We start from the raw sequence: 16,947 nt of genomic DNA, 5'->3' as shown, positions 1-16,947 counted from the left end.
TTAAGCCACTAGATCTGTCTCCATGGTGCAGTCACCTTTTCAGAGTGGCACCTTGAACAGAAAGCTTTGAAAGGGCAAGAAGGGGGTGGCAAGGACAGTCAGCAGTGAGGAGTAATTGCTGCACACAAAGAAATGAAAGAGGACTCAGCTTGGAGAACAGATGATTGAGGGGGATGTGACAGAAGTGCGTAAAATCATGAATGGTATGGAGAAGAAAAATAGAGAAGTGATTACTCACTTCTTGTTTCTCATGAGAGAAGAAATGTGGGGCAGCCAGTGAAGCTCTCGGGGAGTACTTCTGTGACACAGCACCTGTTGACTTCTCTTCCTCTCAGAGCTATCAAGTCCAAGGTATGGGAGATAAATGCAGAGAAGCTGGAGGATAGACAGGAAATTGGGAAGGAGGAGGGAAAAATTACCCTAGACTTGTTCTCTTACACTTTTCTCAAGCCTGTGCTCCTCCTGCTGTTGGAGGCAGGTCACGGACCCACAGCCACACTCGGTGGCCGCTCTCACCTCTGCTGTAGCTGCTGCACTGTGTTTGTTCCGTACGGGGCGGCCAGGCTGAGGTACGGGTGGTGGTCAGCAGCCTCTTGCGCCCTGACGCTAACGCCTGCCTGTCTGGGCTGCCGCGCTCTGGCCTGCCATTACCTTTTTGCTGCCTTAGTCAGGGTGCACAGATCTTAGGTTTTCTGGGGTTTGTTCTTTCCATCTTTCCTGCTGGCTGACCAAATGCCTTTTAAGTGTTTATGGTTTCTGCTTTGCAAGTCACATCCCATTGTTTATGTGCCTTCCCTCTTGCTTCAGGTCTTCTTTTTACATCTACTGGACAGACATGTAGTTCCTGCTTTGCTTTTCTTTTTCTATTTATTTTTTCCTTTTTACTTTCTTTCTTTTTCTTTTCTTGTTTTATTTTTTTTTTTTAATTGAGTAGTGTAAGTACTGTCAGCAATCTCCTGCTGCTCAAGCGGAACCCAGTGTAAGTATACAGTATGACCTAACTATGTAACACATGTACATATATTCTCTGCTGTTATGACTCACTATAAAGAAAAAAAAAAAGAAAACATTACAGGACTTAAAATATTCTCAAGACTTTGTGCAGCAGAAAGCCCTATCACTCAAACTTTGCTTTTCTGACAGCAGAACACTCCAGAGAGCAAATGTGGGGGGCTGCTTGGTCTCTGGGGTTGCAGTCAGTCCTGTCTCTCACAGCATTTTTCTCTCCGCAGCAACATCAAAGGCATCAAGAAGAGGCTGGAGGCGAAGAGAGTGGAGCGGATCCAAGCCATGATGAGGAACACCAGTGACAAGGCTGCACAGGAGAGGTACGGGGCTGGGTGGTGCCGGGCTCTGTTGCTGCACCTCGCTAGCTGTCCCGCTGCAGGCTGGGAACTGTGCTATGCCACAGGCTCTCTCACTGTCAGGGAAACTTTTTAAAGCAGCCGCCCAGGACGGGGCAGAGCTGTAGGGCCCTGGGAAGGGGTGCTGGCCTGCCCTCACTCCTGGCTTAGCATTTTGTTCTCCATGTCATTCCAGCACAGATGCAGTAAAGCCAAACAGCTGCTCCCTAGCTCCTGCACGCTCGGTATTCCTGCAGCTGCTGCTGACAGGGGCTTCTGCAGTTTTCTCCTTTTGGCTTAATTTTTTTGTGTAAGGCAATTGTTTGTAATCGGTTTCAGCAAGCGTCTCAGCTAAGCGGCTGTGTTTAGGGGTGTAATGGCTGCAGCCTGCCTTCCCCTTCACAGCGGTGTAAAACTAATGCTCTGGTTCTGAGCCTGGGTGTTCAAGGGTACGCTGCCTGCTTTGCTTCTGGCTAACAGCACGGCCCTTCTGCTGTCTGGTAGGCTGAAAAAAAAAAAGTGTGGTGTATCCAATTATTTGGCTTATGTCTGGGTCAAATATGAATAGGGTTTTATTTGCCTATTTATTCCTAAAATTATGGCAGCCTCTCAGTGCGGAAGGACACAGGGAGAACAGAACACACCTGTGTCTGTGGGGGGTGTAGGCACTGCATCACTACTGATAAGCAGGTTTTATATAAAGATAAAGGATGGATTATAGCTCCTCATATATTTCTTTTCTTTAAAGGCTGAAGAAAGAAATCAACAACTTTCACATTCAGGAAGTTGTGCAAACCATCAAACTGGTGAGTTCTCCTGCGGGAATTCTCCAAGGCATTTAAATCCCACTGAGCTGCTGCAGCAGCAAGGACGCTGAGTGCGTGCTCCAGCCCCCACGGTGATGCTGCAGGCAGCTACCACCCCTATGAAAATACGGCAGGTGTGCGGGGGGTCCAGGGAGTCCTCCTGCCCTGTCAGAAAGGGGTGCAAACAGCTGTGCAGGATGGGTTGTGCTTCTAATTCAGGGATGGTTTTGGAGCACAAGTAATAAGCTATCTGTGTCTGCCTGCGTCCCTGGGGGGGTCTGCCTGCATGCCTGGGTGGGGTCTCTGCAGCCCTGGGTGTGTCTCTGCATCCCCAGGTGTCTGCATGTGTGTGCATGTTTAGAGCCTGGAGTGGAAACAGAATGGTTTGGGTTGGAAGGGACCTGCACAGGTCACCTAGTGCACCCCCATGGCAAAGAGCAGGGACAGCTTTGACTAGATCAGGAGTACTTTACAAATAACTCAGACCCAGCAGAAATTGTTCAGAGTTGGGAATGACTGGGATACTGCAGCATGTGCTCTATTGCTCTCTAAGCTTGGGATGGCTGAAGCATTTGTTTATAAAGACCTACATTTGACACTTTTTTATTTTAATTTGTTCTTTTTAAAGGTGACAGAAAAGACAGGCAGGTATCAGCAGAAACTGGAAGAGAAGCAGGCAGATAGTCTGAGAACAATCAAGGAGAAGGAAATCCAGGTAAAGGCAAAGCTGAAGCTCAGGGTCAATGCTGTTGCTCAGTACAGCAAATCCAAAATGTTGGAGGGGATCAGCAGCCCTTGCGCCTTCTTTAATTAATGTTGCACCCGCTCTTCAGCACGCTGAGAAATGAATGCCTTAGTGGGGCTGCAGGAGCCTCCGCAGGGCTGTTGGGGTGCTGCACTCCCACACGCTGTGTCAGTGCTTGCACTCATCTCACTGCAGAGCCCCCTTAAATGTGAAGTGAGCTGGAAATGCAGCTTTAGAAGAGATGAGTCTCATCCCCAAGCTCCTCAAACAACACAAAACACATTGATGCTCTCTCAAGGTTGTTGTGCAGCAAACATGCAGTCTCAATTCATCAACCTGTGGCACAAAGCAGAATCACGTAAATCAGCAGCCCTCCCCGCTTCCCAGGGAAGCCAAAGAGTGGCTGGGGGCTGGAGACCAAAGCTGTGAGGTGCTGCCATGGCATCGCGTTGGTTTCTCAGAGCAGGGTTTATACCCTCCTCAGCCTGACAGCTGCTTTGTGTCAGTGCCTGTGGAATGATTCCAGGTCTCTGTTTGCAGCTCCAGCAGGAGGCCTTGGCAGAGTATGAGGAGAAAGTGAAGAGTCTGAACATGGAGGTGCAGGAGATGGTGAAGAACTACACAAGAGCAGGCTTTCCTGGAGAGCCAGAGACTCAGAAGGAAGCAGTCCACAGCTTTCCTAAGGGACAAGGCTCCACAGAACAACTGGAAGAGAAGATGCCAGTGGCAGCGGTGTCAAGGCTCACAATAGCCATGGCAGAACCCCTGGGAGCTGGCACAGATGTGGAGATTGAAGAAAGCAGATTTTGAGATGCTGCCCTTACTTACTGTTCCGGTTCCAGGTCTAGGGAGGTATAGAGTGATGCTAAAGACCAGCTTGGCAAAATACTGCTATCCCTTTCCCCTCTGGGGAACTCCTGAAATCCCTCAGGAATTTACTGCTTTCTTCCTAGGTATTGGAAGTCACACGAAGGGATCACGCTGCAGAGAGTGCCTCGCTCTTTGCCTTCTGCAGCCTTGGCCCCGAGGGGGTCTATTGGCCTGAAAGGGGCAGTGGCTGAAGACAGGCTAGCTGTTGGCACTCACGGCAGCAGCAATGTTAATATTTTAGTCTGGATTCAGACCTGAGTTTTTAGAGTAAGTTCCCTCACTGTTTGTCACATGTCTCTTCATGTCAGTGTGGTCTCAGAGCTGGATCCCTCTGAGGGAAGGTTCACTGGCTGCCCAGTGACCTATCTCATCTGCTCCAGCCAGCCCAGAATAAAGCCTCCTGAAACATGTAACCGTGGGTGGCCGGTGCTCAGCAAAGCCTCTTGTTCTGCAAAGCGCCATTCCTTTTGGCAACACTACGTGTTCATGGAGACACAGCCTCTGGTTACAGGAGGAAAGGCCAGTTTGGTGAACCTCGTACCATTTTTTGTCAGCATACCACTTCCTTGCACAACCAGTGGTGGCTTCTTAATTGGTGTCCCCCACCCCAGTCAGGTGAGGACAGGTTTCAGTACAGTGGTGTCCCCACAACAGAAACCAGCATTTCCTTCTGTGGAGATTGCACTACCAGCATTGTAGCCTTTCTGCTCGCTTTCTTTCTGGCTTCCCCTTGGTGCCAGGGCCAGATTCTCACTCCTCATTCTACCTTTGACCCTCCCAGGCCTTCAGGCAAGGTGTCAGATCTGGATCCAGATCTCCTGAAGGGGCTGCCAGGCTAGAGCAGGCTTCTTGGGCAATTCCAAGGTGCACTGTGAGGAGGTCAAGAGCCTCATCACTTCTCCCAGCTAGCACAAACACACTTGCAGAGTTCTCAGCTACAGCAATTTTTTCTGATGAAGCTAAATTGGATCCATATTATGGACTTACTTAGAAATGTCATTAACTGTTGTTATCCTAAACTGTTTGAAAATAATTTTGTTGCTCAGATAACCAGCCAGCTATATTGCCTGTAAGATTCCCTCACAGAAAGCTGAGTGTGGCTCCTAAGAAACCACACTGAATTCCCCATTCACATAGCAAGCAGTTCTCTGGAGCTGCTTTTCCATGCTGCCGTCCCAGTTAATGACAGAGGGCTCAGCAGTGAGCTGCAGTCTGTTCCTTGCTGCTGGGAAAACCAGACTCCTCAAATATCCATGTTCTTTAGGGCCCTGGGCCAGGAGGAAGGCTACCCCCTGCTACACCTTTGCAGGAGCACTGCACAGCCTCCGCTCAAACTTCAGCCTCATCCCTTTTCTCCATGAAGTCGGTGCACCTCTCGCTAACGGCACGCCCACTTTGGTGCTGTACCGGATAAGTTCCATTCCACGGCCTAACTGGGAATGAAAACTGCCTGGCCAGATGACTTTGAAGGGCAGGTGGCCCTCAGCCTCCTTTAGCCTCGCTGCTGTCTGCACCAACACAGAACCTTCCACCAGTGCACACTTCCACCATGCCAGGTTCCCAGCATCTTGGTGCGGTCTTGCAACAGACAAAGGGTAGGTTCCTCCCAGCCAGCATTACACTTCCACTTTCTAGGACAGCAAAGCCTTATTTAGCGACCGCAGCACTTACAGCCCTAGCCCCTGCCTCCACACCTGCTTTCTCTCACCTGGTTTATGACCTCCTGCGCTGACCAGCTTTGACACAGCAAGTTCTCACTCATCCAGCAGGAAGGAACTGGAAAACATGGTCCAGCTCTCTTCCTAGCACTGTTTTAAGACAGCCTTTGCTTATGGACCCTAAAAAAAAGCAGGAAATAGCAATAATTGAGTACAGAGCAGCCACACCTGGCCTTCCTCATATCACAGCCTGAAATAACACTGGCCCAAGAACTGGAGGTTGGCCTGCCAGAGTCTACTGGCACCAGGGCACAGGGACGCTACAATGTGAGGCACTTGTGGGCACCAGATTTCACAAGTGGAGGGGGGGAGAAACTGACCTGCCCCCCCTGTATCCCCCCCCAAAAGAGAGGCCCCTGTCCCCAGTCATACAGCTGTAAACAGCGAGGTTGCGTTACAGGGGTGGAAGAAGAGACACTTGGGGATAAAAAGGAAATGGGAACTGCAACTATTTTATTTCAAATGCTTATTCTAGAGCTAAGATACTGTGGGTGAAATCTTCCACATTGTTCAAGGAAGGAAACAACAAAAACCAAAACAACCACCCAACCCCCCCCCCACCAACCCTGCTAAGAGAAATGGGGGGGGGATCCCCCAAGCTTCAAGCTGCAGTTGAGCAGATCTGTGACTACTGGAAGTGCTAGCACGCGCAGCCGAGAACCCTGCACTGATGAACCCTCTGCATATTCATCTGGCCAGTCCAGCCCCCTCTTATTGCTGCCTTACAGAGCCCTTAATTATCCAGTGCCCAAAGAGATGTGTGCCTGACTGCAGCAGCAGTCTCTCCCCTCCCCAGTTCTGGGTGCCACGCTACAGTGCAGCCCGATCAAGTCCCCACTCACCCCTCCGCTTGTTCTTTGAGTTTCTGTCTTTTCTGGAAGCGCGAGCTCAGTCACAGCAAACTACAGCACACAGGGGCTGCACTACAAGGACAGTTACACCTAGAACCTGCACCGATAAACGCATTATGAAGTGCTGCTATTACAAATTTAAAGCCCACCCCACACCAACCACAACAGCAAACAGCTCAGGGAGGCGGGAGAGGCGAGATGTGCCATGCCTGGTCTGACACCCAAGAGCAGCCTACACCCCCCACAGTGTTGGCGCCATACTGGAATTATGTATTGTAAATTTCTGACTTATTTATTTTCTAAAAATAAATAAATAAAACATTGCATTTCTTTAAAAATTAGATTGCTTTTTTTTTAAAAAAAAAATTGCAGTTAGTGTATATGGGAGCAAGTCCCAAACGTTGCCCAAGGTACACACATGTTACCAGAGACATGGAGTGCCCAGAGTTCTCTGCCATCTGTGCGCCTGTGCTCAAGCCCTCACACCCAGCCTCCGCAGTTGTTAACTGTGCAGTGAGGTTGTTTTTCAAACATAACATCCCTCTCACATTCTCGTCTGCACTGGCTCCTTCCGTTCCTTACCGTACGTCATAACCAAATGCAGCAAATTGCTGACAGCCCAGATACCTCTCCTGCTCCTCCTGCCCTTACAGGCACCCTTGCCTCACTCAAAGTCAGTGGCCTCCTCCTCCTCCTCCTCACAAGCGCGGGTCCGAAGGGCATGTCAACAGGAGTCAGAACTCTCCTGGTGAGTTCACACTCCTGACTTTGCTCAGTCCTAGTTCGGGCCAGCGAAGGGACTGCCATGAGACAGAAAGGTCCTTCACAGACACGCCGGGACAGCAACGCCAACTCCTATGCTTAGAGCTGGTTCTCCACCGCCCCACAGCCACGCTCGCCCCTCGTCACTCACAGCACAACCCCGCGGCCACTCGCTGGCTCCAAAAAAAATGACAAACATCACAGCGAGGCAGAACCACAGCCAGGAAGCAGTTTAGTATTTTGACTTGAGCCAGCTTGCAGTGTTGGCAATTCCAAACTGGAGCCCGTGTTCAATAGCCCCCCGCTTTGGACACGGGGCTGGCAATGGAGATCAGGGATGGCAGCAGAAACGGGATTAGCACACGGGGAGGGGCTGCTTTCCCAGTAAGAGCACAGAGCAGAACCTGAGCAATCGTAGCAGTGAGGAAAGCCTGCAAATGGAGAAACACAGCAAATCCCTCCCAGGAAAACACTGGCCCGAGCAGGGCTCCCCAGTCACAGCAGGTACCTCCAGACCTTAGCAGGAGTCAGCCTGCATCTCAGCCGCGCGGCGGTGCCTGCAGTCACTCCCCTGGATCCAGCCGCACATGGATGAGACTGGGAAAACAGGGAACCGTGCTTAAGTACAGGCAAACTTCCCATCCGCGTAAATACAAACCCGCCACACCGACCGTTGTACAGCCCGAGATCGCTGGTAACCAAAGCTGTTCAGAGCTGTTTCCAACCGTGCTCGCCGGGGCACCGCAGCCGCCACCCGCTCTGTGTGTTGTTACCCAGCGCACATTGTTCACTCTTTACCCAGCCCTTCTGCTGCATGCAGCACAAACACAGCCCTCGCGCTGGCTAAACCAGGGGCTTGTCCCAGCTTCAGCCCCCGCTCCCCGCTGGCCACCCAAACCCCTCCAGGAGGTTTTTCAGGGGTTATTTCGCAGAACACTCACCCCGTCTCTCTCTGGAGGGAATGCAGCCGCCTGGCTCAGGGTACGCCCCCCTCCGAGCCAGAGCACCAGGAGTTGCTATTTTCCTTCAAACCCTTACAGTGAGTGAACCCAAGGGGATGAACCCACGCTAGAGACAGACGTGTAAAGCCAGGGCAGGACAGCAGGGCCTGAGTTTGCAGAAGGTTTCGCTCCTCTCTCTGGTGGTGACACCACCTAAAAAAAGCACGTTTGGCAGGGCCAGCCCTGATGGCAGTTGCAGTGGAAAGGGGAAGGACGTGTTCTCTTCCTGCGGACAGCACTCAGCAGGACCAGCGCTCTAAGCCAGGTCGGGCAGGCTCAGTCTCACTTCAGAGGCTGCTCCCCACCTGCAGCCTCCTCCCTTCTGAGCCTGCCCCACCTCACCCCGCGCTGCTCCTCCGGATTCCCCAACTGCTTCCTTTTCCAGCCCAGCACTCTCCACTCTCCCCCTCTCACCTTCACCTCTTTTTGCCATCATCTCCAAGCAAAGCACCAGCGCTCTGGCAGCCTCTGAACAACATAAATTGGCCAAAGCAAGGGCTGAAACAATGTCAGAGTAAAATGCTCTTCCTGAGGCTTTTTTAAAGGCGTGGACATTTCAAAACTATCATAGCTCAGCTCTGCTGTGACACAGATGTAAGAAAACTTCACTTCAGCAGCTCAGATTCCCGTTATTAATATCCTCAGCCGTTTGAAGCCTGAGGAAGAAAACACACCACGATGACTCGCACGCTTACACCACTTCAGTTTCTATTGTGCAACTCTTCTGTAATTACACAAAGCTCTGGCGCAGCTTTATCAGGGGATTTGCGCAGAGTTTAATAAAAACAGGTGGAATGTTTACGTAGATCACGTCTTAGTACTAAAGTCTTCTAAATGTACTTTTCAGAGTGAACCACTAACTGTAAGCAAGGCCCTTCTCAGATGAAGCACAGACCACTCTGCACCAGCACCTTTCCCCACCGACCGGAGGCAGTCCTCACGCCCCAGAGGCCAGCGTGCCAACGCTCCTCCAGACAGAACGCCACCTCTAACTAACCAAAACGGGATGAAACTGCTGGAAAATGAGAAACAGACAAATGCAAGATAAAAGCACTAAACCAAACGTTACTGCCGAGGTTTCACACGACACATGATGCATTCAGACCAGCCCTGCAGCAGCACGACTCAGTCACACAGCGTTTGGTTACTTACGTGCTCCAGAGGAGAAGTGCCACCTTCTGATCTTCCAGCGCTGTTTCTTCCCCCGGAGTTCAGACATACTGGAAGATTTCTTCACACAGCTGCGGAGCCCTGCCTGTGTTTTTGCGTACCGTAGGATACCTGCTGACCACAGGGTGCTGCGGTAGCTGGATCAGAGAGGTCTCTAACGAGCCTGTTACATACAGAATCCAAATTCCATGGTAATTAAGGCAACAACAGTGCCTGCTCAGACACCGAACAGCAGCAGATCTAGGCACAATCTTAGATTCTTTCCACATTTTCATCTTTTATGTGGCGTATTCTAAATCTCATTCTCTACCACAAAACACTCTTGCCCAAAATACTTATTTTCACAAGCCTAGATTTTGTACTATACTATTGAAAAATTAAATGACACAGATCCCTAAGCAAAGGAAGACTCCAACCACAACAAGGGATACAAGCACAGAACACTGTACCCGAGGGATCAGCACAGGGACTGTCTACAAGAGCATTGCTAACGAAAGACAGCATCAAACTCATCTCTTGGTCAACGTCTTTGCAGGTGGCTTCCCTAACAAGAATTCAGCACTGACATTTAGGGAAAAAAGAAAAAAACCAAAACCCTAGAGGCTCACATGGCACACGCTTTCAGATGAGAAGCCCGGCACAGGGGAAAGCTTCCCCTTGCTGACTTCACTCTCCAGTGGGAACTGGCGGCAGTGGGAAGGCTGGGGCGAGCGCAGCTCTCCTGGGCAGCCGGGCTCCGCTCGCTACCAGCACCACGGTTGCCATCGCACCCTTCGTGTTTTCAGAGCGCTTTGCAGATGCAAGTAAAAGCCTGGAGGTCATTGCTGAAGCAAATCACTTCGGTGTGGTGAAGAGAGGCAGCTGCCTGTGAATACAATGCTGTCACCCAAACAAGAGAAGCAAAAGCCAGAAAATGCCTGTAGCTGTTTGCTTTCACTTCATTTCTGTGCCCACTCCCTGGGCAGTCAGGGAGACCTAGGAGCCTTTGATGTCTCTTTGCAGCTCCAGACAAATGCCTGGCCACGTGCTCCTCCTTTGTCAGCAAGAGTAACTCAAAGTGAGTTCGCACAACGACGATGCCGTGATTTTAAACTGAAGAATGACAGCATGTACAGGCGGTTCTCTCTGCTCCCCTTCCTGCAACTGCAGGAAGCCTTGCCTTCAAACACTTCGTAGCCACTCTGCACACTGCAAGCTGCTCTAGATATTCCTACCCACCGTGTCCAGCCAAGAGCCACAGTGCAGGCTCACTCTGCACTGAATCACCCCAGATTATCTTCTGCCTCCACAATAAAGATACGGTGCTGACACAACCATCACTACTACAGAAGGAAGCGCTGCACAGCAGCTGCTGTGTTTTAGAGACAGCCCCTGCCCCACACAAACCCCCACCTGGTCGAGATTCACTGTTTGCTATTATCCCCATTTACAGACGAGGACCTAGGACACAGCAAAATGCTTCCTCTAGGCTACGGGGAGAAGAGCAGGATTCTCCTCACCAGGCTGAAGTCAGGAGCCTCGTTTGATCTAGGGCCCTTCTGTAATCACCGGTTACAAGACAGGGGCCTCTGCAGAAAGAATTGTCCTGTCCTGAAATAAACGGGATAATAAGCTGCTGCATTCCACAGCAGAGCACCTGTTTGAGGAAGACAGGCACCATTATATACAAACAAGCACAATTGGGAGATGACAGCATCACAGACTCCCCGTTTGATTCAGCAAATTGTTCGTATAAATTCAACCCGCCGTCTTCAAAGGCCTGCTATACGGTGACTGCCAGGGCTGCGGCGGCACGGAGAGACTCGATACCGGCAAGGCTGACAGGAAGGAGAAATAAAAGGGAGCGATTCAGGTGAAGCATGACACACAACAACAGAAAACCCCGAGACGCAAGTGTAACCTCGTTGAAAGCACAGACGAGAAGATATTCCAAAGAAACATCTCAGAGCATAATTACCACTGAGCAGGCTGTGAGCTCTTCAGAGAAGAGGCTACGTTTTGTCACACACTTAGGTATCACTTAGTGTACACGAAACCCCGCTCCTGAGCGCGACTGCAATGCAAATCACAAACCTGCTCGGCTCAGCACCACCCTCCTGACTGGCTGCCTGGCTCCTGGGGACAGAGCTCCAATCTCTTAACTAATCTGGGTTTATCTTAGGGTTTATATTTGATTCCCCACCCATCTAAGTAATGGAGCAATTAATGGTGATATGCCATGCACAAACTGAAGAGAGAACCACAGGAATCGGATGTTCAATCTGTACGGGAGAGGAAGATTGGCACTTTCTGCGTTCTTCACAAACATGGTAATCAGCTTTTGAAATGTTATAAGACACTTTAAAGCAATCTTTCAAGGGCCTTCCCCCAGTGTGTTTGGTCAGATCTGGGCCAAAGTACAAGATGGTGTTAAATGTTAAACCGGTCATCCCAGTCCCCAGGAAGGGTTCGCTGCAGGATGCAGGCTTCTGCTGCAGCCTCTTCTTGTTTCAAACGCCACGTAGCCGCAGAGTAGGTAAGTCAGACCAGACTCCAAGGTTCACACTTCCCTTACATCTCTGAACTATAGACACATTTTAAAGCATCTCAGCACCGCAGCAGGCTTATGAATAAACCAAGATCTACTTTAATTTAAAACACAAGTGCAAAGGATTCACAACTACAGACGAGCAGGATCATTTGTTTCAAATTAGAAATCTTTTCAAAGCCCTGCTCTTTTGCATTAAAAAAAAGCAGTATACCTGGAATACAGAAACATTTTACATCAAAAGTTTTTCCAGTGCAGCTAAGGAGGAGCTAAATGAATTCATTTCAACCAACTTCACCAGCCCCAAACAGACATCCAGTCTGGGCAAACCACCTGTGATCTCCCTACTGGCCCCAGGCAGAGTGGTAGCGAGAGACAGCGACGTCCTTCAGCAAGGCTCTGAGAGGAGGGGATAAGCCACCCTCGGGAGGCATTCCTCTCCCCTTGGTCTGCAGAGCCAACCTACATGCCTCGCAGACTGGGTGCCCGCTGTTTAGATGGCTGGCAGCAGTGCAGATGAATTCCATCCCAAATTACTTCAAGTAATCAATTGTGGCTTCAATTTTGAAGCAGGATCTGTAACTGGAGTAAATAGCAGAGGACAGAGATCATTAACATCTTCTGAAGAAAATGCAATTACGAGGTTAGCTTCTGAGACAGTCGGACTGTCCTGAGAATAACTTAAATTCCAATAAATTTCTATCTGGAGTTGCAAAATCAGATCCCAGTTCCACATGTAAGACTATATTCTTGAGACCTCACAACAACGCGCACCGCGACTGTACAACGTTACATCCTGACCTAGACTCCAATTACCTTGACTATCTCACTGATCAGAAAGCGTATCATACAAAATATCCAAATCTATCTTAAAATAACCAAAAGAGCCGTTGAGACAACCAGTAACCTTCCGAATGCATCGGCAAAGGGATGGTGGGGAAGGGCATACCAATAACAAAACAGACACAGGTTTCTCTTCTCCCCATGTTCTGCCGTGGCAAGGGGAGACAGAGGCACAACAGACCGCCTCACGGGAACACAAAAATCGCTCCGGGATATGCAGGACAGCCGGAACTGTTTCATTCAGTCTCCTGGAGCATCCTCAAAGTGCTACCCAACAGTTGTCTTGGGACAGCATTTCTCAGCCTCTCCTGGGAGAAAGGACTTGGGAAGAAAGGCGCCTGGAAACCACACGCGGGAACAAGCTCTCGCAGAGTCTCCATGCCAGCCAGCAACAGGGGTGTTGCATACAGTGAATTTTCAACAAGGAGATCCTGGAGGCAAGAACGCTTGTCTTCACAGAGTCCATTTTGAGGCCTGTATCCAAGGGTTTCCCCCTCCAAAAGTTTATGACCATGAAATGGATTCAAGATTGACCACTAAACCATACATTTTCCTCAGCAAGAGAGAAGCACGTTGATGCAAGAGCGCCATTTAGAAACAAATGTATACATATCACATCTGCTCCCTAGAAAATATGAACAGTTTTCCAGGTCCATGTTTAAGGAAGGAAATTAAAATAATCTGTGAAAAAGTCTCAGAGGAAAAAATTGTCAAGTCTTTGTGCATTGTCTGAGAGCTTAAAGGGGTCTGTGCCCCAAAACGTACATTTGGGTCAGCTCAGGACTCCAGTGTACAACTAAGGAAACAAAGATCACATTTTCAGTTGGGAAATATTGTTCCAGTTCAGTAGTCAGCAGCCAAGGTTTGCAGGAACTTGCAGACATTCAGGTACGCAGCTTCAGACTCTGCTTTCAAATGCCATTCTTCGGAAGAAGCGATCCACAAGTCACGAAACACCTGCGTTATTCTTGAGACAGACTTGGTCTTGTTTGGGTCTAGTACGTATTGATTGTCTTCAGCAAAAGAGAAGCCATGGAAGGCTGAGACTGCAAGGACAGTATTCACATTCATCCTCTAAAAAGATGGCTGACAAGTTCCAAGCACCATTCACAGGATGAGACTGCCTGGTCTCTTCATTTTTTAATTTTTTTTTTTTTTTAAACAAACATTTTTTCCTAGCATTGCCCCTTATGCCAAGTCAGCAGGTAGAGGTGCGCTTTCTGTATTGCTGGATAAGGGGGACCAGGCACTCTGGAAGTCCTGTCTGCAGCAAAAAGGGGTGATCCAGAAGTTCTTGTGCCGTTGCTCTTTCCAGCGGATCCCGTGTCAGCATCCTTTCCAAGAAGTCTCTCAGAACTGGGGAAGTCTGCGAAAAAGCAACCAACCAAGTCAACTCCGCAAAGGAACCAGGCAGCAGCGCATGCGACAGCAGGTTGCCGAGGGAGGTTTGGTTCAAAAGGATCCTGGACATTCCAGCTTTCTAACCTGCTTTTGCACAGAAAGGCGAGCAGCAGACAGCATGCTTTTTATGCTAGAGTGGTAACTGTCTGTCGCTGGCTGCCACAACGTTTACACAGGTTGTGTTCTTTTTACTGAGGCACAGCAATTTAAGACAAGACTGCCTGCCATGTCCTTCCGTCTAAGTCAATTTTGTTTCCCAATTTGTTATTTAATCTTTTCTGCATCTCAGCTCAAAAATTCAACAGCATTCCTGCTACCTGAGGCGCATCACTTGGATGGGAAGGGCTGATCAATTCATTATTTTACTGGCCACAGACTGTGGAAAAAGTGGTTAGATAGGATTCCCAACTAGGTTTTGCGAGTCTGGAAACCTGATGTGGTACAAGATGATGAAGAAACTGCAGACCAGTGTACGAAAAGCTAAATGACCTCAGCAAGTTTGTCCTTTGAAAGATGGGTAAAAGCCTGTTGAGCAGCCAGACTTAAGAACTGCGTAAAGACACCGTGCATCTCTTCCCGGTGGTAACCCTCTGCATCATTAAAACTGAATAAAAAGTGAACTTTGGAAGATATTTATTTATTTTAATGCTGCTAATCACATCCATTTTAGACTGGGGGCATTTTCCCAGCTCTGGTTAACTCAGAGGTAGATCACAAAATCCTGTTCACACTGCACTACTGCTTATTTCATGAGTGCTTTGAACAACTCCACTGTGTTTGCTAGAGGGAGAAGGCACACCACGGCCAAGTACCAGTGCCAGGATCCAGCCTTTACCACTCTCTGTACATCCAGTTATGCTTTAGAAAAGCAGCAGATTATCCCAGGTGGCGTCCGTCTAACCTGTTACACCCAGTTCTACAGTAGTTGACCCCAGGGAGCCATTAACTGCCCTCAGACTGGAGGGCTGGATCGGACAGCAGGGAGACGGGGCAGGGAGGCCACCGGCCTGGCAAATCCCGAGGTCTGCTGGCAGCCAGTTTGCTCCCCAGGACAAAGTGGAGCAGAGCAAGACTATAAACGGCTCTGGCTTTCACAGCCCGTGGTAGGGTCATCTCCCCACACAGGGTGCGCGATCCAGACCAGGACTGGCTTTACATTGCCTAAGGAGTGCAAGCACTGGGTCCAGAATGTGACCTTGAGATTTTAATTGGTGTTGCAAAGGCAAAGAGGAAAGAGCAGCTGTTGATGTTTGAGGATGTGCTGTTAGTTCAGCAGTCTACTCCGTTAAATAATTCAGTTTTAGCAGCTGCAGATATTCTGATTAATTGGAAAGGCCGGATAGCTCAGAATGCTGCAGAAGCCATTTGATCTCAGAGGCTTGGACTGAAATGAAAGGAGGACTGCTCTAAGTGGTGACAAAAGGTAATCACCGTATTTCTTATGTCGCTGCTACTCTTTTAATAAGAAACCACGAAGCTGAGTTCATCTTCAAAGCAGCTGCAGTGTCTCCACGAGCTGCTGTATTGAGCTCTCCTGCTCGGACCATAATGAAGTCTTTGCAGTTCTGAAAGCCACGAAGCTGGCAGCTCTCAAGAGCAAGAACCCTCCTATTTGCTTCCCTAGGAGATGAGCTACTCCATCACCATCAGCGAGATATGAACTGTTGGGTCGCCTGAAGCAGCTTTGATTTGCATTACCAGTTGATGCCCAGGTGACCTTACGCTATCGAGGCTATTTCCCAAAGCAGCCACTAGCTGTCAGCAGCAGCTTGCATCCACTGAGGCACCAAAGCCAGAGAATTTCCCCAGGAAACATGTCCTAGCAAGAGCACTTTCACAGCCAGCTTTTACCGGGAACAGCTGGTATGGATGTTTCCCCACAGTAATTGCCAGGTTTACGAGTGTTTGCCAGTATGCTCACCCTGTGGAAGTTTTTCAGCTTGGGAGGAGGACTGTCACGGAGTCTCTTCATTGCCTGGACTGGAGAATCACTAAAATAGGGGGGTTCTCCGTCCACCATCTCTATCACCATGATCCCCAGAGACCAGATATCCACCTGTGGGAACCAATGTCACATCAACACACAGTTCAGAGCAACCAGTCCTTGCTTTTTTGCTTCCACAAAGACTACAGCACCCCACCCATGACAAACATTACTGGGAGAGTAAAACATTAACCCACTTGATGCTATTGGACTCCTTACCGCCATTTAACAAAGCCAGCTTTGCACCTAGGAGCCATGCTGGTGTTGTAACATGCAAAGGTCTGCCAGTAACTGCTTGTGCTACACCCGGCCAGTTGGTAAACAAAACTAATCAGTCCACTGCCACCTGCCCGTAATTTCAGGGCTCCCATCTGTGCCTTCCCTCCTCTCCTCCCCTCCCTTTGTGGCATTGATTGATTTACTGATCCACATCATGTCACGGGCTGCTCCGTGCTAACATCTGTGCACACCGCAGCAGACAAGCCTATGCCAAGCTTTAGGTGTAAGGATAGAGTAAGCGTACACCTTGTTCCTGGAAGCAGAACAGCCTGGTTTTCTACTGTTCTAGGAAATATTGACATCATCACAAAATCTGTAGTCAGAGTTATACTTTAAGTAGACTCTAGAGGCTCTTCCTAGAGAAGCCAATAGTTGTTTTCCCGGGACACTTCAGAGCATTATTTGCCTCTCCTGATACTGGGAAGCCATCCCTTACCTCGGTGGTGTACGGTATCCTTGCGATAACCTCCGGAGCCATCCAGTAGGGAGTACCTACTAGGGACTTCCTCTTCGGTACATCTTTGCTGATCTGTGCACAGAAGCCAAAATCTGAGAGTTTGACCTGTACAAAGAGAGCAGTGACCAACCTTAAAAATCATTTTTAAACAATGTGGAGGGAAACACCAAAAGCAAAGGGAGTAAGAGGT

The 16,947-nt window shown here is 49.3% G+C and overlaps 2 protein-coding genes across 9 annotated transcripts in view; one reads left to right on the top strand and one right to left on the bottom strand.

Annotated features, from left to right (window-relative positions):
• The window catches only part of PLCB2 (phospholipase C beta 2), a 52,904-nt gene extending 48,727 nt beyond the window's left edge, over positions 1-4,177 (top strand). For all 4 annotated transcript variants that reach the window (XM_086748142.1, XM_086748144.1, XM_086748143.1 and 1 more), the window contains 4 exons: positions 1,233-1,328; positions 2,092-2,149; positions 2,778-2,864; positions 3,435-4,177. In XM_086748142.1, the coding sequence (XP_086604268.1) occupies positions 1,233-1,328; positions 2,092-2,149; positions 2,778-2,864; positions 3,435-3,704 (511 nt within the window). In that variant the 3' untranslated portion in view covers positions 3,705-4,177. The remainder of the gene's footprint in view (positions 1-1,232; positions 1,329-2,091; positions 2,150-2,777; positions 2,865-3,434) is intronic.
• A 7,692-nt stretch (positions 4,178-11,869) lies between these two features.
• PAK6 (p21 (RAC1) activated kinase 6) overlaps positions 11,870-16,947 on the bottom strand; it is a 42,669-nt gene continuing 37,591 nt past the window's right edge. For all 5 annotated transcript variants that reach the window (XM_086749096.1, XM_086749098.1, XM_086749099.1 and 2 more), the window contains 3 exons: positions 16,737-16,862; positions 15,959-16,093; positions 11,870-14,002 (listed from right to left, as the gene is read on the bottom strand). In XM_086749096.1, the coding sequence (XP_086605222.1) occupies positions 13,835-14,002; positions 15,959-16,093; positions 16,737-16,862 (429 nt within the window). In that variant the 3' untranslated portion in view covers positions 11,870-13,834. The remainder of the gene's footprint in view (positions 14,003-15,958; positions 16,094-16,736; positions 16,863-16,947) is intronic.

Source organism: Chlamydotis macqueenii, chromosome 5 (assembly GCF_036417535.1).
Source record: "Chlamydotis macqueenii isolate bChlMac1 chromosome 5, bChlMac1.mat, whole genome shotgun sequence".
Taxonomy (NCBI): domain Eukaryota; kingdom Metazoa; phylum Chordata; class Aves; order Otidiformes; family Otididae; genus Chlamydotis; species Chlamydotis macqueenii.
Note: the sequence above shows the minus strand (reverse complement) of the source record. Positions and strands in the feature narration are given on the sequence as shown.